Genomic DNA, 27,607 nt, shown 5'->3' with positions numbered 1-27,607 from the left:
ATTTCAATAGAGTATTTGAAAAAATGTCTTATTAACACTGTAATCCAGAGGATAAGCATAATAGTAACACTGTAATACAGCATTACACCTGATTAAACAACGGTAAGAATAACAATGTGCAGGCAAAATATAATAAGAAACAAAATCTCCTCCCTCCCCAGGAAACTGCTCCATAAAGGTAGAAGAGAAAGAAAACAATTTTATTACTGAATAAACATTAAATCAGAATGTGATGCCTAGCACAGGCAACCTGCTAAGAGATTGCAAAGACGGAAAGAAATCTCACTGCCTCACATAGCCAAGTAGAAACATACATGTTGTGAAGATAAATGATAACTAGTCTTCAGGTAAGAGGCTTGTCAGCACCATTTGTCATACACAGCTCATCCTAGATCCACCTGGTAATTGGGGTGACATCTGGGTTAGCTAAGTGGCTTTATTCAAAGGAAAAATAAACTTCTGACATCTTGTGACAGGAGGTAGTTTTGCACCTTGGAGGCACCTGCGGAGGTTAGGCTGCTGCCCTCCCACAGAGGCTGGGAGAGAGGGCTTCTGTCTCCCTCCCTGGTTACATTTCAGAGGGATGGCTCCCAGGTCCTTGAGAAAGACGTTTCTCCATCATAAAGCTGACAAGGGGTTTATTTAGCTTTTAAAAAGATTTACATACCTTTCAAAGAGACAGAGACAGGACTCACAATGAGAAGTTTTCTGAAGTCAGTGCTCTGAGGCAGGGGAGGGAGGAGAAAACAGAGAGAGGGCCGGGGCTGCCGAGCTCCGGGAAGGGGCTTCCCAGAGCTGCCCTGCGGAGCAGTGTGGGAATCCCCTGGTGAGCTGGTAGAGCGACACGGGTTGCTGGGACGTGCCCCAGGTCTGTGAATCAGAGTGAGATTTAGCAAGGCTCCAGGTGATTATTATGAACAATTAAAAATGAGTCTTGACTCGGAGTACGAGACTAGCCAAGCCTGCTTTAGTTTTATTTCTAGTATTCACTTATCTGAACATGCTGTGAACAAAATCAGGAATTAGAAATTACCCTTTATGAGATATAAAGCTCTCCTTTTTCCAAAGTAAAAAAAAAAAAGAAATTAAATAACAAATACATAGAAAATGAAGCAGATGCAACAAGTTCTATGCTTTAGATAAGCATAATAGTAATATTGTCATGTAGCCACTCTCAGCTTTGACTCAAAATGTCTCTTAATCCTGGTCTCAGGATCATTTACTTTCAGGTATCTGGCTTCTTGTTATAACAAACTAATAGTAAATATAATAATTATAAAAGTGGCTAAGAAATGCTAGACTGTGGAGTACTGAGAGAAAAAAATTGAGGTTGCTAACAGTTTAAAGTGAGTCAGGAGACCAACATAATGATAAAAAGAACCTATTATTAATACGTGCAACTCTAAGAGTGTAGTGAGACAAAGGCAATTTGGAGTAGATGTTACCCATCCTACAAGACTTGGTGCTCAGCGTTGATGGCTCAGGATGCCCACATGTCGGCTAATTATTCTCTGTTTAGCAAGGCAAGGAAATATGCTATCGAGCTTAGAATTATTTCCATCTAAAAATGATAATTTAAAAACTTGATATGTGAAAGGAGTAAGCTTTACTAATTTAGAAGATTCACATATATAAAACATCTCATTACTTATCGCCTACATAAATAAGGCTTATTATATATGTAAACTATATTTCAAATAAAATACCAGAATGCATATGTTCTTACAATAATAAGATGGAAACGTCATCTTAACATGAGCCACCAGTATTAAGAAACGACCAAAATGGCGTTTCTCAGTTGTGTTTGGGGTCCTCCCTCTCCAGGGTCAGGGATTCGCTAGCAGAACTCACGGCCAGCCTGTAGTTGTGTTCCCGGCTCTAACTTAGAAGGATATCCCAGAAGAAAAGCAAGTGTTTAGCATAAACCACATGGTTTGTGTAAACAGTGTAGACACAGTAAACCACTCTATCAGTTAGGGAATGGTAGGAAGGCTCTGAAAATCCAAGTTCCCACACGCCAGCTGAGGGCCAACGTTGTATGCAAGCCGTCCTAGAAACTGCAGTCTCAGGCCTGCCATATTAACTCTTTTTTTACACTAGTTCGCTAAGAAAGTGAGCAAGGTGTGTGCATTTCTCGACTGTCTGACTTGATGCACATATACAGTCCCCTTTAAAAAACATACGTTCATAAAATTGAGGCAAGTGCACACGAAATATAAGACTAAGAAATATTCAGGTAAAAAGTTAGATATCTAATATAGTGAGTTAGCCTTGAAACTTTTCTCAATAAGTATGTGAATTTGAAGATGTTCACCACCCCTTTGTGCTCATATGCTGACTTCGATCCCCTTGCCGTACACCGGATGCTGTAGGGCACCATGGCCCTTCGTACTGCATGATGCCCCATTCTGGTACCAGAAAATATGGCAGATGCAGTGATGCTATGTTATGTAGGCGACACTTAAAGCCTATCTTAAGCTATATGTTTCTCAACTGACATGAAGTTTTACACTGCTTAAGCCATTTGTGAAACTATTCTTCATCAAGAGAAAAAAATTATAACAAAATTTGTACATCAGGTTGGAAACTTGGCTTCGCTCACTGGTTTGCCCTGTAATGACAGGAAAATTATTTAGATTCTCTGAGCTTTATGTTTTTCGGTTGAAATCTAATACTTTTATTTTGAGGAAGAGCAGTTGCTATTTACTCAGAAGGATTAGAGGTTGATGTCATGGCCCTTTAATTCTCTGAAAATAATTTATTCTCTAGGATCTTCTTGCTATAAAGCAGGGGAAGATTTCTGAAATAGAAAGAGTATAAAACTGATTTGCACAGAGAAAGTTGACCTTTGAAAGCCTGGAATAATATTACCATATCAATATCTACTTGATGCATATGTCAGGCATACAGGAAAGTTCGACAAACTTTGGGCTACCATTATTTCCAGTGGTCCTCCAGCGCTACGATTGCTGTGTGTGTGTTTATCAACACTGTCTCTGCCCTTCCCCAGGAAGGGGAGCTTGGCTTTGGCTCCAGGAGCAAGCATCGTCTGCTATACATGGCTACTTCAGCATGACATTTCAACATGAACAGAAATGAGCTATTTATTTAACCCTAATTTGGAATGTGTTTACATAAAATATAAGTGTATACAGAATATGAACTTTTAATAACTATATTATGTGGTGCTTAAAATATTAAAGCACCTCTTCATGCTTTATTAAAGTTCTATAGGTACAATGGTTAATTTTATCATCATTTTACGATTGACACAAAAAAGTGTCTAAACCATTGTGTCCCATGTGAGGTCCTCCAGGGAGAAGAATTAGACCTAGGCCCCAAGCTTCTCTCTTAAATCTCTGTGTTTTCAGCAAACCAGTGTCTAATGTGGGACAAAGGTTGGGTAGTTGTGTACATCCTATCGTGAGTCAAACTTGGAATGACCCGACAATGCTGAATATGTCCGCTCACACACGCCTCTTCCATGTGAGCTCACTCACTGTGTACATTCCATCCGTATACAGAATGAGATCTCATATGTGGGCTTCTCGCTTTAAAATTAAAAAAATTAAAATTAATATTTTAAATGGATAAACCATATTTGTATATATTTATGGGGTACAATGTGATGTTTTGATTATATTTAAAATAAGTGATCGAAGCTAATTGACATATCTATTACCTCATTTACCTATCATGTGTATGGTGAGACATTTGAAATTTACTCTTTGTTATTTTAAAATATATAATGTGTTATGATGACTGTGGTCACCTTGCTGTATGATAGCTCCCAAAACTTATTCCTCCTGTACAGCTGACATTTTGTGCCCTTTGACCAACAATCCCATTTTCTCCCTCCCCTCGCTTCTGCCTGGGCCTCTGGTAAAAATCATTCTACTCTCTACTTCTATGAAATAGAGTTTTTTAGATTCCACATGTAAATGAGATCATGAGGTATTTGTCTTTCAGAAGGATACATGGGCGTTCTTTTCTTCACACCCTCACCAACATTTGTTATCTTTCATCTTTTGCTAAAAGCCATTGTTGCAGGTACAAAGTGATATCTCACTGTGGCTTTAATTTCACCCCCCTCCCCCCAGCCCCAGAGATTAGAGGGTCATGATCTGTGAGTTTTCCCCATGGCTTGGTTTTTGGTCCAGTTATTAAGGTTCTAAGTTACTTGGTTTCTTCACTCCCTCGCTCCACCCCACACCCCAATAAAGGATAAACAATAGACACTAATGGCTGCTCTTGTCCCCTGGCTCTGAGGGAAGGTTCTGGCAGCACTTCTATCATGAGCCTTTTCTAAGGGTTTATAACTCAGCCATAAATACTTGTCACTGGCAGAAACTTAGCCTGGAGGGTCACAGTCCTGGAGTAAATTATTCATTTATATATTTCACTGACTTGCTTTAAATTGTTTTAACTGTATTTATCTTTTGTGATGGAAGGAAAAATAATGGCTTCACGGTTCAAGACACTTCTGTCCTCCTATGAATCAACGCAGCATCAGGATGTAAGTGAAAAACGTCAGCAAAAAAGTGGCTGCTGAAAACAGACAATAATTCTTTTTTTTTAAAGAGAAGGGCTTGAGGGCTGCCATTATTCAACCTAAGATCTATTAGCAAAACTTAAGGAAAAAAGGGAATGTTATGAACTATTGATTAACTCCTCAAAGCATCCACACCCATTTGCTTTTCATTTTTTCTTTTTTCCTGTAGACATACAGGGCCCAGCAAGTTGTGTGTTTACACACCAGCCCGGTTCTGAGTAGCGGTCATTACATGAAAGCCACCGAGGGCAGGGAAAGGGGTGGAGAGTAAGCAGTGTTGGCTGCAGGCTGAGACTCTCTAGATTGAAATGTCTCCGGGGTGGGATAGAACATCTACCTGACCCCCGTGCTCTTACCCTGTTTCTTAAGGGAAAATGTTTGTTCCCTGACTGTTTTTAAATGGTCCAGCACTTGTCAAAACAATATAAGCTCCATTAAATCAGGTATCAGATTTGTTTTACCCACCACTTTATCCATAGTACCAGGTACGCAGTACACCCTGAAGTACTGTGTGTTTAAAGGCTGAATGAATAAATGGATCTGACTCCAATAGGTCACGCTTTACTAGAAGAGGTTAAAAATAGGTGAAAATTTTCATATTAAAGAATGTGTTTGAAATTTGTATTTATGATTGAGCAGTGTAACACAGATGGCCATACTTTCAAGAATTCTATTTCTAAATTCATATAATCTAGAGCTTAATAAAGAACGCCATTTTAATTATTAAGTATTCTCAGTCTACTTCTAAAAAGAAGTTCTCTGTATCCTTCACTTTAAATATACCCACTAAAATTTGGTAGGATATTCTGTTTTAAGCATGCAGACCTTTACATTTTTATACTTTTTTTCCTGATTATGAGAGCAACACATTATTTAGAAAATTTTGAAAGTATAAAAAAGCCCCCCAAAACACAATTGCTTATAAGATTTTTTGAAAGGTTTAGTTGTCAAATAAAGATTGACTATATTCAAAGTGTACAATGTGACGATCTGGTGTATGTAAACGTTGTGTGATGATCACTACAATTCAATTAACTCATCTATCACCCTCTGTACTGTACATTAGGTCCCCAGAACTTGCTCATCTTGTAACCAAAAGTTCGTACCTTTAATCAACATCTCCCCATTTTCTGCCTCCTCAGCTCCTGGCAGCCACCATGTTCCTCTCTGCTTGTACGAGTTAGACTTTTTTCGATTCCACGTGCAATTGAGATCATATGGTATTTGTTTTTCTGGGTCTGGCTTGTTTCACATAGTGTAATATCCTCCGGATTCATCCATGCTATGGCAAATGACAGGATTTCATAGCAAAAAACCAAATAACCCAATGAAAAAATGGGCAAAGGACCCAAATAGATGTTTTTCCAAAGAAGACAGAAAACTGGCCTATAGGTTTATGGAAAGATGCTTGACATCACTAATCATCAGGGAAATGCAAATCAAAACCACAGTGACATGTCACCTCATACCTGTTAAAATGTCTACTATCAAAAAGGCAAGAGATAACAAGTGCTGGCAAGGATGTGGAGAAAAGGGAACCCTTGTACACTGTGGGTGGGAATGTAAATTTTAGTGCAGCCGTTATTGATACAGTATGGAGATTCCTCAAAAACTTAAAAATAGAACCATCATATGACCCATCAATCCCTCTCCTGGGTATGTACACAAAGGAAATGAAATCAGTATCTCTAAGCGATATCTGCACTCACATGTTCGTTGCAGTATCACCCACAAGAGACAAGATAGGAAAACAACCTAAATGTCCATCAACAGATGAATGGATAAAGAAAATGTGGTATATATACACAGTGGAGCACTATTCACCCTTAAAAAAGAAGGAAATCCTGTCATGTGTGACAACATGGATGAACCTTGAGAACATCATGCTAAGTGAAATAAGCCAGACACAGAAAGAACAATACTGTAGGATCTTGCTTATATGTGAAATCTAGGTTAAAGAAATTTAACCAATAAAACATTTATTATTTGTCTTAGTTTCCCTTTGCAGTAAAGCTTGTAAAAGAATGAGTGGGTCTAGACTTTGAATTCTTATCATGAAAAAAAGTTGTGGCTAAACAGTGGAGTACAAAGGAAGAAATAACCCGAGGAAAAGATGGGAAGAGTTGGTTGAAAAGCATGATTTTTAGATGGCAGTAGGATTCCAAACAGCCTGGGAATTGCGGTACAAGCATCGGAGCTTCAGTTTTAAAAGGGAGGAAAGTTGTGCTGCCCTCTGCTAGCCTGGCCCCTTTCTGTGTGTGCGTGCGTGTGTGTGTGTAGGCAATTGGCAGATGTGCTGTCCCAAAGAGAGATGGTGATAAAGACAGCTACTAGGTTTCAATCCAGTCCCATTCCCACCAGCAGCAGATACTGATGGGCTTCTCTGTGTGAAATGTCACATGCTGCCCCGTGGGTGGGGCCGTGTGACGTGAGTCCTGGGCAGGAGGATGCAATAAAAAGATAAAATGCTCTCCGACCTCACTGCAGTCACACCCCAGAGGGGACATTTCTCTAGTAGTAGTTCATTGCTCGTTTGACTATTGACTCATTAGATTCTTACCACAATTCTGTGATGTAATTAGAACGGCCGTCCTTGCTATCACTTGGCAGATGAAGAGACACATGCAGAGAAGGTGAAGGAATTTTCTGGAGGTCAGTCAGCTAAACGGTAAAAGACCCAGGATGAGGATTTCAGATTCCTGGACCATTGTGAATTTCCAAGTAAACACTGAGTTGGAGTAACATATTTTTTTCTGATTATTTTTAATCATTAACAAATTGAGTCAAAATATTTTTAAAACAAAATTCTATTATAAACATGAAAATCACATACTGGTGTGTGTTGAATGTACTTCATATATCAGACATAAAAAGAAATCTTCATTTGTTTACTATTTCAATAGTTATTTTCTTCTACAAAAGATTTTGTGAGTGTGATCGGGAGCTTGTTAGAAAGAAGTGATGTCTTTGGTGGATGTATGCCCCTGATAGTTTTGTTCTTCTTAAGGTGTTAAATCCAGCTTAATTAGGGGACAAATAAAAATCTGTGCAGGGTGAGAAATCTTTAGGAGACTCCAAAATTGTCTTTTTTCTTTAGTTCATTCTATTTTTTTTATTGGATTCTTCGTTATTTTTAATTGTTACTCTTCATTTTCCTACCTTTCTTTTTTTCTGCATTTGGTTGAATTCCTAATTCCTACTATAATTTTTTTTCCTCCTAGGTAAAACCGATAACCAATATATCCTCTTCATGGCTGGAGGGACGGCTTTATTGTTGCTGTTTGTTATCCTAATTACCACTGTCATTGTCACTTCCTATAACAGGTGAGTAGTGCGACTGATCCTGAGTTTTGTTCACCCTGAGCAATTCTAATGTCAGAGGATCTCCATCACTAACCCTGTAATTTGTCACGCTGTCTCAGCATCCACATATGGATTTTTTTGGGTACTGTTCTTACCGGAAGGAGGAGAAGAAGTTGTGAAAGCTAGAGCAGTTCATATGAAAACGAGTAGAAGTTTGTAGTCCCTCCTTTTCTTGTTCGGCCTGTTACCCCTGCTCTGTCTCCCACCCTGTCTTCCTCTTCCTCCAAGGAAAAAGCTGTCAGTGAGGGGGTGGGGTGTGTGTGTGGTTGTGAGATAGATAGAAAGAGAGAGAGAGAGACTGGGATTCTGAGACGGGAAAGAACAAGGTTTAACAGTGACAAAGCCTTAATTTATTCATTCCTTAAATATTTATTGTGCACAGCAGTGAATAAGACATAATGAAGCTCACATTCTAATAAGCAAACAATATAATTTCAAATAGTTGTGTATCCTCTGAGCCAAGCAGCCTGGGTGCTATTATTAATAATTGCTGAGGAAGGAGGGATTGGAGGGCGCTAGCTTAGAGAGAACAGGGAGCCATTTGACCTCTACAGAAGTGTGGGGTTTTTTTTTGTTTGTTTTGTTTTGTTCTTTTGCCTTTTACTGTCTTGTGGCACAGTTAGGAATTTTCTAGGATATTCTTGGTTGATGCTTCCTTCCCCTTCTAGCTCTCCCGTGTTTACCAACCCACTTGTCTAGGTGTGTGTTGCACTTCCTAGCTGTAATCACAGTGGGTTGGGATTACTCCTTATGATGGGCTCCAACTAAAGTGTTATCTCCTAAAGGGAGGAAAGATTGTGACATCTATATTTTGCATGTCTGGCACTTAAAATGTGTTTTCTGGGTGAATGGATATATCCATCTCCATTACTCCGCTGGTATCACTCCCCCAGTGGCTTGTTCATAGAACTTCCTCTAGGTTTCTCCATCTCGTCTCCGTATCCTTGATCTCTTCCTCCTTTTGGAGGCTGTCATGTCAGCTCCCTTGATTTTGGTACTACCCTGCAGTCTAGTCTCAGTTTCATCCTGTGTCTCTAATCCGTCAAGTTTTCCTGGTTCCTGTTCTAAAAGCTGGGTTGGCATGTCATCCTCCTGTTTAATACCTTTTATTGTCTTCCTGTTGCTTCCAGAATAAAGTTAAAACTCATTAACCCTGTCATCAACGATGCTGTACGTTCTGACTGAAGTCTAATTTTCCTTCATATTTTCTACTTCATTTACTCCCCCAATATTGACAAATTTTGTTAAAACCGCAACACACCCAACTCTCTTCCCATCTGGTATGCTGCTAAAATGCTGTTTCCCCATAATTCTGCCTTAACCCTGGGCATCATTCAAGGTGCAGGACACCTATCCCCTCAGTGAGGTCTGTTCTTTTCTCCGTCCCTGCAATAGACATGATGTCACCATCTGGAATCATCTTGTACTTCTTCTCTGCTATCCTAGCATCCTGCTTTGTATTTTAATCATTTTCGTGTTTGTATTCCCTTCTATTCATAATGGTAGGGTTTGTGTTTTATTCATTTTTTAGTGTTTGATAGCATTTAACACTGATCTGTCCAAATAATGGATGTTCAATAAGCATTTGTCTAATTAAATGGAAACATGAGACAGTTGTTTTACCTTCTTCTCCATCACGGGCTGCCCTCAAGTCTTTCCCTGACCAGAAATTAGCAAATTGAGGCAAGGGCCCCATGTGTTAGTGGCACCAAGGACTTCTCTACTGTCTCACCTTGGTGACAGAAAACACACCCAGGGTGGAGATGGCAGCGCGAACGCACTGGGACCAGCAACATGGCTCAGAGCAAGTGACCGAACTGATCTCTGGAGGGTCACAGATGTTGGACATGATGGATTTTCCTTCATGAAAATGTATCACTTTTACATGAATAGCCAAATTGAACTGTAGAATATATTGTCCCACTTGGTTAAATGTGATAAAAGAAGATTAGTGAACTTGAATTCATAATCAGGGAAGAACACCACAAAGGAAAAAGCACTTATTCTTTCTACCTTGTCGCTTGTATAAGTTTCTGGATATTATTTCAAATAGAAATGCTTTGAGAAACGACCCAAGGGTTTCCACAATGACCTCCTGAACTCTGTTTTACCTGTTGTTTAAAGTAATCCTGCAGCTTCAGATGTACTGACTTGGATAGAAGCCAACACAAATCAGACTGTGTGTCTGAATGAAACTGAATTCTTCACACTCAGTGTCTAGCAGCCTGTGTGTCCAGGGGGATTGGAAGCAGTTTCTCTGCTCCTGGTTTGTGTGGTTTTCATGTAGAGATAAGAACGGTAACATTAGTAAGTGAACAGGGCTGGGGAGGGGGTAGCACTGGTAAGCATGCAAGACCCAAAATATTAGGGATATATTCTATTCATTGACATCTGTGTATGTAGGAAGAAATTTAACAGTTAGTGACAACAGTGTTAGACACTTATTTTTACATTTGTTGTCAATGTTGATGTTCAAGATAAATAGAATGCCTTGGTTTACCTGGACTTTGTAGGTTTCAGCATTGAAAATCCCTCATCCTGGGAAACTCTGTAGTCCCAGGCAAACCAGAACAGCTGGTCAACCTAGAACAATCCATGATATGTTTACCATTTTTATCTTACAGATGATAGAACTGAACTTTAGAAATGTAAATAACTCAGCTACTACATTTCAGAGCAAAAATTATACACAGATCATCTGACTCTAAGCTCCATGTTCTCTTTTCTTCATCACATTGTGTACTCTAGGCTTATTTAAGTGTGTGTGTGTGTGTGTGTGTGTGTGTGTGTGTGTGTGTGTGTTTGGACCCATTTGGGAAAATGTTAATTGTATTATGAGATAGCAAGCCTTGTGAATCGCGAGTTAACAAAAGGTCAAAGGTCATAGATCTTTGTCCTAATTTCCTCATCTGTAAAAAGAGGACAATAATAGCATCTATATCATAGATTTGTTTTGAAGAACAAATTACTTAACTTACATAAAACACCTAGAAACATGCCTTGCACATAGTAAATTTACATATAGAATAAGTAAATAAGTTAAGGAATAATTGGTTTACGTAATAGTAAATAAAGCAAATAAATGCACATAGAATGAGGTAACATGTTGATATGGCAGGGGGATTTCAAAGTGATGAAAGAGACTGCTGGAGTCAATACCCACCACCTGCATACTCTGTCCTTGAGCAGAGGAATGTTTCCTCTCGACCTTACCTTAACAACAACAAACCCCCCTACATTTTTGGATCTAACCCATCTCCTCTGTTGTTCCTGAGAATCTTTTCTTTAGGGAGATAAAAAAGAGTCACTATCTCCCCATGATAACTATTTTCATGTACTTGGATATAGTTATTTTATCTACTGCATTCAGTTACAGCAGCCACTTTTCTTCTTCTCTTGTATTTTCTCTTCTGAGTTCTCCTGAAGTTGGGTGTTTATGGGTTTTGTTGGAACTGTGGGGAGTTTATTGAACAACACGGTTCCAGATGGTACCTTTAGCAACAATGAAGAGACTCCAGAAGTCATGAAGTCTAACAGTCAAGAGGGAGGACTGTGGCTTTAAATCCCGACGCTACCACTAACCATGTGATTTTGGGCAAGTTATGCTTTCTCTTTACACCTCAGTTTCCTACTCTGTTAATATAGAGTTTGATGAAATCTAAATAAAATAATCCATGCAGGTGATTTAGAATAACACCTGGAAGATTTTATAAAGCTTAATTATATTATCGTTGTCATCCAAGAAATTACACTGTTGGCATTTATAAGAAGTTTTAATTGTGGAGAATTTCTAAGTCCAAGGTTATTTGGAGAAGGCTGTAAACCGTGTATGTAATAACCTGCTATAAACCATTCTTCAGTCAAATCAGTGAGAGGAATTACTAATGCACGCTGGTTGGGTGCTCATTTAGTTGCCCTCACTGTCGGTGAGCACACTGGAGAAAGTAGGGAAAATGAAAGAAGTCAATAGGATTTTGGATAAGTGTGCGGAAAGCGGTGGTGGATAGCTGCTTCAGCATATTTAGTCCATGTGTGTGGGCTGGGGGTAGGGTGAAGTACAGGGTATTTGAAATAATACTAGTGCTGGAGTATCGTATCTTCATATCCTCTATTGAATATGCCTTCCAGACGGAGGAGGAGACAGAAAAGAGACCTATGTAAAGACTTCTGGGATACACAGAAAAAGGTGAGTTTGCTCAGAATTATCATTTTTTTTCCTTTGGTGACCTGTAACTGTCTTGTAAAATCAGTCTGTTTTGCAGTTAGCCATCTTATTTTTTGTCCTCCTTTCAATAATCTGGCCATGCAGTTGGCCTGCAATTCAAATATCAGCTATGTGTGAAAGTTATTTTCTCAACTATTCTCCTATTTGTAATATCCTTTGAAACTAAGATTTTTATATTGATATAAATAAAAGAGCAGTTACACTGTTGTAAAAACAATCAACCCTATGCCTTCCCAAAATCTATATTCATTTCCTAGGACTGCCATAAGAAATTACCACACACTGAGCAGTTTAAAACAACAGAAATCTATTCTGTCACAATCTGGGAGTTACAAGTCCACAAAAAGGTGTTAGAAGGCTTGGTTCCTTCTTGGGATGGGAATCCATTCCATGCTTGTCTCCTAGTGTCTGGTAGTTGCTGACGATCCTTGGCCTGTAGACACATCACTCCAGTCTCTGCCTCTGTCTTCACGTGGCGTCCTCCCGTGTGCAGCCTCTGTGTTCCTTCCTTTCTTATAAGGTCGCCAGTCATATTGGACTGAAGGCCCACCTTACTCCAGTACAACCTCATCTTGACTAATTTCCTCTACAAGGATCCTATTTCCAAAGAAGGTCACATTATGAAGTTCTGGGAAGGACATGAATTTTGGAGGGAAACTATCCAACCCAGTACAGCAAATAATAATATTTTTATGTCATAAGATTATTGTGAAAGGCTAAATTAAATTAGACTACATAAAAGACCCCAAAGCACAGCAAACACATAGAAGGACACAATACATGATATTCATTATTATTACATTTGAAACTAATTTATTAATTAATGGATGCTAAAATTAGATTATAAAGCTAAAGAATTTTCTTGTGGGCTGTATGAGTTTGAAGAAGTGTAAAATTTTCCTCCTCATTCTACCTCGCCCTGCCCTCTATTGTTTAATTAAAAGAGTAGAAACTTCCTTCAGGGTTTGCATGTAAGAGAGATGCTTATATTCATGCTCATTGTCCCCACTGTAGGTCAAACCTCTCCAACGCATATTCTGTTTATAAAATTTCACAATAAAATGTTTCTATGGATTGAATTTTTGTGTCTTCCCAAAATTCATATGTTGAAATCCTAACCCCACCATGTGCTGGTATTAGGAGGTGGGAAATTTGGGAGGTGATTAGGTCAGGCAGGTGGAGCCCTCATGAATGCGATTGATTAGTAAGAGACAGGAGAGCTTGTTTCTGCTCTCTGCTCCCTGCCGTGCGAGGATACAGCCAGAAGTCAGCCATCTGCACCCCGAGAAGCAGGCCCCCACCAGACTCTTGATCATGTGCTTCCCAGACTCCAGAACTGTGAGGACTACATGTTTGTTGTTTGGGTCACTCAGTCTGTGCTGCTCTGTTATAGCAGCTCAGACTAAGACGAACATTTCCTCAAATGCTATTCAAAAACTCATCAAGTTCTCTTCAGTTATTTGCAATTGAATTCTACATGGCCAAAAAGTCAAGTACTAAAAAGTTTCTGATAATACAATATATTTATTTCAGACCTCTTAATAATCTGTCAGTTTAACTTTTTTTTTTTTTAAATTAAGTACTCTTACAAAACTTTTCTTTTTTCTTGGCTAACCATGGCTTGCTTCTTGACACCAGCTGGAGAATCAAGGTGGCTTGTGTTGTTTCATTGGCCACCTCAGCAAGCAAAGAAACGGGGCTCTTTCACATACGATTTGGAGATTCTTAATCTGTAGCCCTTTGTCTCATCCAAAGCCAAATTTATTGTTGTGAATTTGGGGGGAGGAAGGGAGCTTTGCAACTGTCTACATTAGGTATCCAACTTTTTTAGGCTTTTGTAGAATAATGATGTTGTGAAGGATGATTTTAAAAGACAGTAAATTGGACTGTCAAAGAAGTTAGACCTACTTAATTCTTTTTTTTTTTTTAGGTAGTTTATGTAATAATGACATTTGAATTTCAATCATCTTGAAAGTGAATGTCAGTTTTGTTAATTCCTTTTATTTTGTTCAGTTGCTTGTTTTTTAAACCTAGGACACTATATACCTTAAAAATATTTATTACGGCATTCATTCAACAGACATCAATGAGTACACACTGTAGGGAAATACTAGAGTTTCCATATTAAAAAAAGAAAATAATTGTTCTTATCAAAATAGGCTAACATTGGGAGAGAGAGTTCTACATTGAAAAAGGTAATTTATAACACAATACAGCAAGTGATAATCTAGATTGGGTTTCTATTGCATCTCACTCAGAGTCCTGCAAATTAAGAATGTGATTTCTAACAAAAGTTCAATGAAGAGAATGTTTTATGAAATTAAGTATGATAGAAATTTGACCTGTATCATGGTTGAGTTGAGGAGAGATGTATGTCTTGAATGTCTTTATTAACTGCTGAAATGCAGTGAATTATTGACATCCTCCGCTGTTTGTTTTTCTAGGCACCCAACAACTCTAGAAGTCCCACCTCTGCCGATCCACCCACAGATGATGCAAGAGAGGATATTTATGTCAACTACCCAGCCTTCTCTCATAGACCAAAGGCTAGAGTCTAAGCTTTCCCTTGATGTGGGCAAATTAATGACTATTACATACATGAATCTTTATACAATTTCTTCCCACTACCCAGTGTCTACCTTAGATACTGGTTGACTGAATTTATTTCATTTGGTAGGAAAAATACTGTATTACCTAGAGAACATTCTTGACAGAAATGTTTCAGAAAACCTGACTCTAATTAGCTTATACAGAAAAGGAAACTTACTGAATCATGTAATGGAACAATCCAGAAGAGATTAAGCATTAGACGAGGGTTTTCCTCCCTCCAGGGCTTAAATGTTGTGTCCAGAATCAAGTATGGGCATAAACTGGTTTTCTGGATCCCCTTCCACAGTGTTGGATCCACTTCCCTGGTGCTGGTCTAACTCTCACGCAGGCTTTCCCTCACGTCAAGACGGCTGCCTGTAACTCTTGGCAATTCGTACATCCTTGTTTCTGTCTGGTAGAGAGATTGCTTTTCTAACAGGGCAAACAAATTTGGTTATTTTTCTATCATTAAACAGGTATCATGGCCAGAAAGGATAAAATGGCTTAAGTCAATAAAGGGTTCTCCTCTAGAGCTGGGAGTGGGATCAAAGCACAGAGAGGTGTCGTCAGAAGAGGGAAGGACAGCCTCGGAGCTGGGGAGGTTAGCAGCAGATGCTGAATGCAATGATGTTCCAAGACATCTCTTGGTAATCAACTAAACCGTGAATGTGAGATGGACTCTAGAAGTTGGGGATCTCTATTCCTGCTTCTAAAATCTGCTATCTCAGCATAATGCAGAAGAGTACCTGGCAGTAGACAAAATGAATAGTCAAGAGAAAGATAAAAGTGGCAGGGAAATCTCTTCACTTACCAATCTCAAATATATTCATCCCTGATTCTTTTTTTTTTTTTTTTTTTTTTGAGACAGAGTCTCGCTCTGTTGCCCGGGCTAGAGTGAGTGCCGTGGCATCAGCCTGGCTCACAGCAACCTCAGACTCCTGGGCTTAAGCAATCCTACTGCCTCAGCCTCCCGAGTAGCTGGGACTACAGGCATGAGCCACCATGCCCGGCTAATTTTTTGTATATATATTTTTAGTTGGCCAGATAATTTCTTTCTATCTTTAGTAGAGACGGGGTCTCACTCTTGCTCAGGCTGGTCTCGAACTCCTGACCTTGAGCAATCCACCCGCCTCGGCCTCCCAGAGCTAGGATTACAGGCGTGAGCCACCGTGCCCGGCCCATCCCTGATTCTATATGGACTTCTTGCCACCATCCCAGGCCTAGCCTCATGAGAAAGTATACTAGGTGGTCCAATAATAAATAATGTTTTTGACATTAATTTTGTCCACTTTTGAGAATTATTTTTGATATCTAAATTCTCTCAAAAGGGTCAGGTCTCTGGGCATTAAGATGGCAAGAACCTACCTAACAGGTACAATGAACACTATCTGGGTGATGGGCACACTTATAATCCTGACTCAAGCATAAGAAAAGTGATCCATGTAACCAAAAACATTTGTACCCCCATAATATTTTGAAATAATAAAAAGAATCATGTGCAACTTGAAGACACAAAAAGAATGATAGTTGGAAGTGGTGGTATAGGGTGGTAGGGTAGAAATTTGAGAGGGGAAAGGGTATTGGGAGGGGATAGGCAAGGAGGGAAAGGAATCAAAGCATAGGAAGATGGAAAGGAATGCTTCTCCCCCTGCACAATTTGGACAAAGACAGCCCTAGTGACATCATTGACAGTGAAAGCAATTAGAGACATACCGATATTGTCTAAATTCTAGACGTAGGCAAATAATGAAAAAGTATTTGTGAAACTAAATAAAACCATCATGGTCACCTTGAAACCTATGTTTTCTCTTTTTTTTTTTCTTTTTGGTATTTATTCTATTTAGTTTTCTCTGAACTTTGTTGTCCTATGGTTTTGTGTCTATCGCTAATTTTGGCAAGTTCTCAAACATTATGACTTTAAAGATAGTTTTGTTCCATTCTCTCTTCTTCTTCTTCTGGGATTCTAATTATGTGTGTGTTACATATTTTGAAATTATTCCACTGTTCTTGGATGTTCTATTTTTTTCTCTTTGCGTTTTAGTTTGGGAAGTTTCTATTGACCAATCTTTAAATTCATTGATTTTTTTTCTTCTGCTATGCCAGGTCTACTGATAATTCCCTCAAAGACAGTCTTCCTTTCTGTTACTGTGCTTTTGTTTCTAGCATTTCTTTGTGATTCTTTGTTAGAGTGTCCATCTTTCTGCTTACATTATCCATATTTTCTTGCCTGTTGTCTCTTTTTCCATTAGAGTCCTTAATATATTAATATAATTTCCCTGTCTGATATTAATAATTCTGATGTGTGTGTCGTATCTCTATCAGGTTCTGATAATTGCTTTATCTCTTTAGACCATGTCTTTTCTTTCCTTCTGGTATGCTTTGTAACTTTGTTAATTGAAAGCCAAATCTAGTGTATCATGTAATAGAGACTACTAAGTCTTTAGTGTGCAGATTTATCTTAATTTGACTAGGTATTGAACTGTGTTTGAAGTCTATTATAGTTGTAGGTGCTAAATTCCTTAAAATTCTTCTAGTGTGCTTGTTTTTAGTTAGTTAGTTTGCTTGTTTACCCCCTATTGACTTCAAGGCACCCTAAGTAGTGCTCCTCAGGGAGACTTTCTGTCTTACAACTCTTTCATCTGCAATTCGCTGTTATCATACTGCATATTTGCAGTCTTGTTGGTATGGTGGTAAGTTACTAGAAGAGGGAGTGTTCTGTAATTTTATAATGAAATCTCAGTCTTTCAGTGGGCCTGTGTTGTGTCATTCACAGAATTTCTCCAGTGGTATAGCATTTCCCTCTGTCCTCTACTCCCTTTCCTGGCTGCAGCATTCCCAATTTATTTCTCTGAAGGCCTGACCCGTATTGACTATGTTATTTTTTTTCCTTCCTTAAGTGAGACAAGAACAGTGCAGTGGCTGGGACTAGGTTTGAGAATTGTGCTTTGTCATAGTCCTTTCCACCTTTGTTGTTGAGAAGGCTCTCTGTTTTTTCACAATGGATGAGGGGATTTTTCTTGGATCCTCATGAGAACCTGGTGGGTTTCCTAGACAGAAAGCCTATGAAAGTGTGGAGCACTAAGACTGTGCCCCCCCCCCCATGCATTTCTCACTCATACTGGTTCACAAACAAATGCTAGCAATTCGTTCGACTTACCATTTAATTGTCCCTACTAGTTTATGGCTCTGGTGCTTCAGGTTCAGGCAAACAGCTATTGGTTGCTGTATCTCTCTGGAAATGTCTGTGTCTCCAGATTTTGCCCTGGCACCTCAGTTCTCCGATAAGTCTAAGAAAAGTCATTGATTTTCAGCCGTCCAGCTTTTTCTTGGTGTAAGCATGGCAATGACATCTTCCAAATTCTTTGCATGTTGGCACTGAAGACAAAAGGCATTCTCCGTCTACTTAACACTTATGTTTTGGGCTACCTTGGTTTCTGACCCATTTCTTTACACTGACTTTCTGCTGCTTTGCTAAGATAGCCTAACTGGACTCCGTTCCATCTGACTCACTCTGGTTTATGCTGGTCTTTGGTCCATTTTTATGAACCACTGATCCAGCTGAAAATATATGTATGGTGTATGAAAATTAGGCACATATTTATTTTAAAAAACAAATAAATGAAATATAGAAGATAATCTGAAGATTACTATGAGATCATACTCAATTTCCCTGTTTGTACTCAGGTCAACCTCAGGCCTCATAAAATTTTTCAAGTCCAAATAGAAGCAAGAGGTAATAAAGAAAAATTTTGTCTCAAGCCACAAGAAGATAATGTGTCAAGTCTACCCAACTGGCAAAAACTGAAGATGAACTGTCAGTATTACTCACTTATCACACAGCTCAGTCTGAGGGATCAGATCTCATAAACTTTGTTTGGAATTCTGCTAAAATAAAATGAAATACCAGTCCCAGGAAAGTGTTTCACTCATCATATGTATTCAATATTAATTTATTTTCAAGTTTAGTTGCACAAAAGGTAAATGAGAATTAGAAGACTCCTTGGGTAAGAGGAGCCAAAGTAACAGCATGGTCAAGAATTATATGTCTGTATATTTAAATACTAGACTTCTAAAGAAGAAAACACAACAGAAGGGAAGATATACACAACAGAAGGCAGAAGGTCTACACGTCCTGTGGCCCTTTACACAATGTTTGCTAGTGGAATGTTTTTTTAAGAATGTGTGAAAGAGTCATTTTAACATGAAATAAATACCCAAGTCTATAGACTTGCCTCATAGTTAGTTCTCTACATATGGACATATATCAAAACACTGCAAACTTTTATGAATAGATAATTTAAGAATTTCTTTTCAAGCCGTGTCCTCTTCCTTTTTACATGTCAGTGGAAGTAGTGTTGAGTTGAACCTTTCTATTAGTTTAGACTAACTACAAAAAAGCAAACAAAAAACCTCTACTGCCCAAAACATGTTACTGTCTCCTCCAGGTTAGAAAAAGGCATTCATAATAACCAAGCAGTAGGAATCACATGTCATTTAAGCTTCAGGGAGAATATGTCTAGGTAGGAAAAGAAAGACACATGTGATCTTTTACTCAATAGTCAACAGTAAGGATCTGAAACTAGTTGAGAGATCATAATGTGCTGATATATCAAAAATAATATTCCAAACCCCACTCATAAACCCAAATTAAATGTGTGGTTAAATATAGCATCAAAATGTTATTGTTTACAATGTCAAATAGCATAACAAACATCTCTTGGGGTATAGTGTCTTTTAGATGCCTATGCATTCAACACGTCTATTAAAGAGTCAGGTACAAATGTCACATGAAAGATGGAGTTACATTTTGTTCATGAATATAGCAAACATTTTGTACTATATGCAATGGCGATTTTACCTGAGATATCACATATTATCACCCCAAATTAGTGTAAGTTGTATACAGTATTAAAAGTAGCAATGGGCATTATTCTCCATTTAAGACCTAGTCACCTCATTTACAAATTCTAAACTTACAACAATTTCATTTTAGCTACATTTCCCAGTCAGGTCTCTTGATGGTCCATGCAACTTTGAATTTAGAGGGCCATCACCTTTCCTTGAGAAGGAGGGTCAGATACAGGGGAGAAGGAGAGCAGGGGGGTGGAGCTGAGTAGAACATTCATAATATATTTCTTGTAACATTTTTCTTCATACTGCTGAGAGTGAGGTGACTACGTAGAGTGAGTGAAATAGGTTATTTCTGGGTAATGACCTTAGTATTTTTTTGGAGGGGGAGCACCAAACTCTATCTCCATATTTAGCTCTCTGAAATGTAATTAGATTTGTTAAAAAACTATAAACCTCAAAAACAGCAGGTTACCTAAAACATAACTTCTAATAGGTATCGGAACAAGAAAGTAATTTCTTAAATCAAATGGCAGCGAATAAGACCACACTACATATACCTGCTTCTTCCTTAGATGGTGAATCCCTTATCAGAGAGACCAAATCTTACTCACTTTTGAAATCTCAGCTATTAGAAGATTCAGTTCATGTTTTTAAATTGAGTTTTGAAAAAATATTTTTCCCTTTGGCTTTCTTATAGCCAAAGTTTGCAAATGTTCAGAAGAGTATTGGATATTTAGAACAGATGTCTGTAATTCACATGTACATAGAAAGTGACAATGAGTGCACATTTGTCTTATATGCAAGTTCGTATTAAGAGAGGAAGAAATAGAGGATTTTTAAAAGACAGGTCTTAAAAAAATGTATGGAATTCAAATAGTAAGAGATGATTCTGGAGTTATGTTAAGCTATGTGTCTAATGATTTTCTGTGATTAAAAAAGTAGTCTGTCTCTTCAGAGAGAGAAAAGGAAAAAGAGAGAGGAGGATGAGGAGGTAGAGGAGAAAGAAATTCAGAGACAGCTTTGAGAAAGGGATTTGGGAAGCTGTTGGGAATGGTCTCTCTTGCCTTCCTCACTCCCTTCTTTCTAGCCGTCTCCATGTCTCCTACAGAAAGCCGTGTACCCATTTGCCATCAGAGCTCCCTCATATTGATACGCATCAAAACGAATTAAAAGGAGGCAGGAACAAAGATCAGGAGATACTACATGTCCTTTACTCAGGTTTTGGAGGTAGCAAGCACTCAGTAAATATTTGGTGATCGAATGGGCTCCATTATCATACTAAATCAGTTTGCCTGAGTTCCTAAAATACCTAGATATTAGGAGAATTCGTATTCCTATGAATGTTTAGATATTTTATCCAGTTCTTGCTCAAACGCTTATTCTAATAATTCAGATACCAAAATTAGATAAATTTGTCTAATATATTTCTTGACTAACTTGGCAATAAAGAGAGCAGGTTTTCCTTATTAGTACATTATAAAAACAGCAGAGTCATTGTTATTGGGCTGTGCCCTGTGACATATATTTATTAAGTATCTTTTTTGACGTTAGCTCTAAGCCTATGTAAACCTTTACATTCTTTGTAAAGACACTTTCCCCAGTAAATCTAGTCTCCATGATTTTAATCGTGACAAAAAAGGAAAGAAAATCCATTGAGTTCACACCACCATTATGTTGTAAAAGTGGCACCAACAATTCATATTCAGAATACGCTGTATTTCATTCAGCATTTAGAAAGAATGGGTGCTTTCATCATCATTGCTACTAATGAGCATTTTTCTAACTTTTACTGGCTGCATAGAACTGAAAGGTCTCATATGTTTTTTCATTGCTTTCTTCAGTTTCATGACTTTGGCCAGATCTACCATAGAAGGACATTTTAACACCATGGACTGCTCAACCCAGGGTCTCTCACCCCTTTTGATTTCTTTGATATTATGGAAGCTTCACATTCTCTTTAAAAGCATTCATCTCTAAAAAAATCCAATTCATAACAAATGAATCTAGTAAACCAACAAGAAATGCCCAGCTAACATTTAAAGATTAAGTTTGAAAAACAGACTCTGTAAATGTGTTTGTAGACAGGTCTAAATCCAAGTGATGAAGGCTGCTGTATCATGGGATGGGAGACAGTAAAGGAAGCCATGAATGCCATAGTCATAACTGCATGCATTGCACTTTTGATGTTAAGTCTTTGTCTACCAAATGTTCATTTTCAATAGTTTTCTTTGGTTATTAGAGAGTGAGCGGAGTGCTAGAGACAAAGCCATTGTCTAGCTGTGTGACATCATGCAAGCCACTTAAGATCTCTGGATGTCTTTTTAATAGAAAACAAAATGTTGATCTCTAATGTGCTTTTCCATATTAATATCCTATGATTCCACCAAACCAGAGTGAACCTAATAAAAATTAAATTCTATTAAAAGTTAGGGGCCGGGCGCGGTGGCTCACGCCTGTAATCCTAGCTCTGGGAGGCCGAGGCGGGTGGATCGCTCGAGGTCAGGAGTTCGAGACCAGCCTGAGCAAGAGTGAGACCCCGTCTCTACTAAAAATAGAAAGAAATTATCTGGCCAACTAAAAATATATATACAAAAAAAAAAAAAAAATTAGCCGGGCATGGTGGCTCATGCCTGTAGTCCCAGCTACTAGGGAGGCTGAGGCAGGAGGATCACTTAAGCCCAGGAGTCTGAGGTTGCTGTGAGCTAGGCTGATGCCACGGCACTCACTCTAGCCCGGGCAACAAAGTGACACTCTGTCTCAAAAAAAAAAAAAAAAAAAAAAAAAAAAAAAAAAAAAAAAAAAAAGTTAGGGTTAGGAAAACACTGGAAATACATAATAAGTTCTCAGTAACCTTACATTTAATAAAGGGCTGCCTTTCACTTTATTTTGAAAATAGCAAGCTAAGAAGTAAAGGAATAAGTAACATTTTAAAGGTTAGCAGAACATGATTGTCAGAATTTTGTTGAATTACATAGTTACATTTCATCACATAACAAAAATATAAGGAAATCATATAATATTACAGTGCTAGCAATAATAAATAACTTGTGGGTAAAACCACCAATTTGGTTGTTCAAAATCTCAATCATGCAAAGTTGTGGTGTTAAGTAGTATTTTTGAACTGCTTTACCTTTTTTTTAAGTGATGGAGCAAATTTTAATATTGCACAACTATAAATTATCTTCTTTGTAGCAATATCATTTGTAAATTTCTTAGAATTATGAATAAGACATTGGTAACAATAGATTAGGTTCATTGATTAAGGATTGAAATATAATAACTATGAATTCAGAAGAAGGTAATTCTTCAACTATGTATTTTTACCAAGGGGAAAAATCACACAAACAGATTTAAAAAATAATTTAATTTTCTAATTTTATTATTGCCTCATTATTATAATATTTTCTGTTCTGCCAGAAATTCACATTTTTGTTCCAGGGACAGCTATTCCTTTACATTTTATTCCAAAAAGTGGTTCAACTAGATTTTAAGTACAGATGTCCCCAGGCTATTATCTGGAATAGATTGTAAGTAAAATAAAGTATGCCAGATTATATATCTTCCAGTAGAAGCAAATGTATAATGGGTGTTTTATTTCTTAACAAGAGCCTATGCCCAAAGTTGCCCAAAGTTATTTTTATCAAAATGACCATAAACATTTTTTTAATCAACTACAAATGATATTCCTTTATAATGTACAGTATAAGACTTCACAAAGTATATATAAATTAATTAAATAAAGATTTACAAAAAGCAAACATATAGCACATAATTTAATATATTTTAGAGATTCATAGGGATAAGGATTTTGCAAGATGGGGTAATTCTGTGTGGATCTAAAAAGAAAAAGGAACTTTAGTAGAACATATAGAATGGGAGAAAGCCAAAAATGTGTGTGTGTGTGTGTGTGTGTGTGTGTGTGCGCACACGCGCGCGCACTTGAGTGTGACAAGGTTGGGGTGGAGGGACCTCTGCAGGTCCTGGGAGGTCTCCTGTAGTCTGCAGTAAAGATGACACTAGTTTGCATGTCAGGGAGCAGCCTGATTTGTTGATGTCATTTATGCACCACCTGCTATAACTATTAATAAAATAATAGTGTCTTACAATTAGAAAGAATCGTAGTTTATTATAGGTCTTCACAAAAAATTTGTAGTTCCACCCACTCCACTCACTGATATATATTTTTCTGACAAGAGTAAGCATTGTTTATTGGACTATGCAATAGATAAGTGAATTTGAATTTGATTAATCAAATTACAATTTCATATTGACCTATATTTTGTTAATTTCTGATGGCTATTTAATATCAAGAGACTACTATCATTGTATTCTTCATTTTCCTTAGCATTTAGACCCTCTGTCAAATAAACCACCATAAAAACCCTCCCAAGATGTTTTCTTTGACAGAAATCCTGTAGTGACTTTTAAAAAACAATTTAAATCATGATCTCAATCTCCTTCTTTCTCTGATTTTGGGTTCTTCAGTTTTGGATACCTGATAATAAGCAACTCTTTTGAGGCTGTGGGTCTCTTGAGGGAATTAATATAACAATTAAATTCCAACATTAGCACTATAGGGTGAGGGTATAGACCTTTCTCCATTCTATGAACACTTCTGTGTCTACAGAAAGGCTCAATCTTATACTCAAAATCTAAAATCATCCTAAATGCAGTTAACAGATTGAAGAAATTAATTATACCAACCATTAAAAGTGGCCCAAAATAACAATTAGAAAATTTAAATCTATTCATTCTTCTGACAACCAGGATATGGAATACAGGCTAGGGAAGCAGACATAGAAGGTAAGAAATAAAAATCTTAGTAGTTAAACAGAATTATTAGAAGAAATATTTCTACTACAAATGTATTTTTCCTCTCCTTCAACTATTTACAAGATGTTAAAATCTTAAAATAGGGGAAAAATGTCTGAAAATTTCAAGTAAAATGTGTTTTTCATATTATTTAGTAATTTTAACTTATGTCTTATTTATCTAAACTTCAGTTAATTTAAATAATTGCCTACTAGAGTTTATAAGGAAAAGATGTATAAAGTATTTCAACATAAAAAAAATCATTTCCCAAATTTCTGTTGACAAAGGAAGTTTTTCAAAGTTCACATGAAAAAATATAGCCCTGCTGTTATCAATTATCTCACCAAGTTGTGACAAATGCCATAAATAATAACACCATAAAGTGCTATAGAGTGATAAAGATCCGAAAAATAATAACTGTGATTACAATGTGATGAATTAGAAAGACTACAAAACACACACACCTACTTATTTTTTTTTCAGTTTAACTATCACTTTAGGATAAATAAGTGAATTTCAAACAAAGAACGAGAATATAAGAGCAATAATGCTTATATCAATCATTCATGACCTACAACAAATCTAATGAATTGCCCCATGAAGCCTCTCTATTGATACGGTTGGTGATGAGTCCAGGAAGAGTAGGAACATCTGAAAAACGTGGGAAAATACTTAAATGTACAAGGGCTTATTTATTTCGAGGCCATGTGGTATTTCTCAGCTTCCACTACATCTACATGGGAGAAGAGATGGAGCCAGAGAAACATTCCTGGACCAGGAAGCCAGAAGGAGGGAAACCTACTCCTGGCTGTTTCTTTGCCTTTGAACAAATGACAGCATCCATAGGTTTCAGTTTTCTCCTGAGGGAAACATAAAGTGGGACCTTTCTTCTACACGACCTTTAACATTGCTTCCAGATCGAGCTAGCATCCCACCTGTCTAGAAAACGTGCCCAAGATCTCATGATATTTCCATGAGCGTCTATAAACTATCTAATGCCTCCACTGGTAGAGTAATTGCAGAAGTGATACAAGACTCAAATTCTTGAGCAAGAAAATAAGGATTTGTGGTAATTCCACAGAGAAAATGTGGGCAATCTTTCAAATACGTTTGTAGAGAATGCACTCATGAGATTGATCTCTTCCCACAGATTCACTCCCGGTCAGTCTCACTGATCATATATCTTCATGATGAAATTCAAAAGAGGTTGCCCATATGAAAGCAATTCTCATATTCCTGAAGATACATTTTACTATGGGGACTTTGTTATACATTCTTTGGTGTCAAAAATTTTTCACTAAACTGAAAGAAGCATATTTGTTGATAATGTGTTGTCTTCCTGTAATAACTTAGTATGACGTGGCCCTCGTAAATAAGGCTAAGTCCATGACACAGGACTAGGGTTAGAATCTCAGGAAAGTGGAGTCCAAGTGTTACTCTGGACAATTCATTGGATTCTTTACCATTTTATCTAAATTGCTTTCTTCCTGGCTAGTTGTCAACCTCCTTCTCTATCCCCTCCATGGGAAATTGCACTCCATCAATTTCATAGTCTACAAATACATACTCCATAAATTTCATACACTAAATTTGTGTGGCATCTCACCAATTGTTCTAACTATTAATGTACACCCAGTGGCAAATTTGTATCTATTTTGAGAAGGCTGTGGTTGGGAGATTGTGAAGTATAGTTAATGACTGATAAAGTAATTTGCAATTGCAAGATATTGATAGACATGTTAATAGAACTGGAAAAAATGTATAATTTTCACCTTGAGCAGTTTTTAGTATGATAATTTTTATAAACCATGAATTGTTAAAGGCCTATAGCTCAGCCCCACTGAAATGTGTATTGCCTATGTATTGTGTTGGTTATAATAGTTAAAACTGGACTACAATTTTTTATAAGAATATAATTTCTTTAGCTTGTTTTCATTGCAGCACTAATGGTCAATTTTGGTAAATGGCTCAAATAATCTAGGAAGTAGGGTATCCATGCTTTTTTTTTTTATTTTACAAAGTTTTCTAAGGTATTGGCCAAAGAACAAGGGGCAGACATCAATTTCTATGATGCATTTGCAAATATTGACTATAAAGATACCACATGCAATAAATTGGATCTGTAGAAACTACTACTAACAATGTAAAGTCATCTATCAGCCCACTGTTTCTATGTTGGATAGAAGGTATGAGTGGTTCACCATTTTATAGGTGATGAATGATTTTCAAACATAATTGCCCAATGAAGACAGAGAAGAATTGTACAAGATACTAGTTAGTATTTGGTGAAAAAGGTGAGGTTTACTTTTAATAAATATGTTTTACTTTATGTCACATGCTCTATCAAACAGCTTCTTCCCTAATATATAAGTAAATATATATTTCTTATTTTATTAAATTCAAATTGTGGCAGTGGCAAGAACCTATTGATTCATAAATATTTGCAACTTGCCTAAATAAATTAGTTCTGAGTGCCTATTGTTTGTTCAAAAAGTGAAAGATGTGTTTTCTTTTCCACCACTGGCATAGTTAACTATTGGATCAAGGTTATTTTGTACTTTTCTGTACTTTAAATATAATGTCATATGTTGGTCACGTGTACATTAATTACTATTGTCAGAAGAAAAAACTGGGGACATAAAAAATCAATCCCCTCATCTTTCTGTGAAATGTGTACATCCTCCAGGCTTTCTCTGCTGTCTGAAGAGCCATTATTACTTATGTTGGGTTTTTTCAGCATTGGTCTCTTCAAACCTGATATAGAAATGGTGACCATCTTCATTTGTCTGTACAAATCTAGATGGAACCCCCACTGAATCAATTTCAGAAGGAGCCAAAAGATGTCTTTGGTTCATAGCAATGCCTCTTCACAATGAAAAAGTCACATATATATTAAAGATATAATACAATCTCTGAAGAGAGAAATGACTTGCAAAGTGTGAAGGCATCTTCAGTCAAAAACCTACAAGCCCAAAGTGAGTTGAATACATATCCACGACCATTTTAGTTGCTCCAATGGAATTGATTTCATGAAGTTCCAGGAGACTGGTACAGTAGTAACTTTCTATCTTTGGTTTTTGTAGAAGATTTATCTCCTTCTCATTTTTATTACAACAAACACTGCCTCATGTCAACCACATTAGGTTATTAATACAAATTTTCCTGTCTGTTCTTTTAGCAGTTTTGACTTAGCTACAACTGTAAGTATACTTGGG

General features: G+C 37.4%; 1 protein-coding gene across 3 annotated transcripts in view; it reads left to right on the top strand.

Annotated features, from left to right (window-relative positions):
* Positions 1-15,563, top strand: part of CD226 (CD226 molecule) — a 75,256-nt gene extending 59,693 nt beyond the window's left edge. For all 3 annotated transcript variants that reach the window (XM_045527516.1, XM_045527517.1, XM_045527515.1), the window contains exons 5-7: positions 7,774-7,876; positions 12,044-12,101; positions 14,585-15,563. In XM_045527516.1, the coding sequence (XP_045383472.1) occupies positions 7,774-7,876; positions 12,044-12,101; positions 14,585-14,698 (275 nt within the window). In that variant the 3' untranslated portion in view covers positions 14,699-15,563. The remainder of the gene's footprint in view (positions 1-7,773; positions 7,877-12,043; positions 12,102-14,584) is intronic.
* The last annotated feature ends 12,044 nt before the right edge of the window (positions 15,564-27,607 follow it).

The sequence above is a fragment of the Lemur catta genome, chromosome 16 (genome assembly GCF_020740605.2).
Source record: "Lemur catta isolate mLemCat1 chromosome 16, mLemCat1.pri, whole genome shotgun sequence".
In the NCBI taxonomy this organism is placed as follows: Eukaryota; Metazoa; Chordata; class Mammalia; order Primates; family Lemuridae; genus Lemur; species Lemur catta.
Note: the sequence above shows the minus strand (reverse complement) of the source record. Positions and strands in the feature narration are given on the sequence as shown.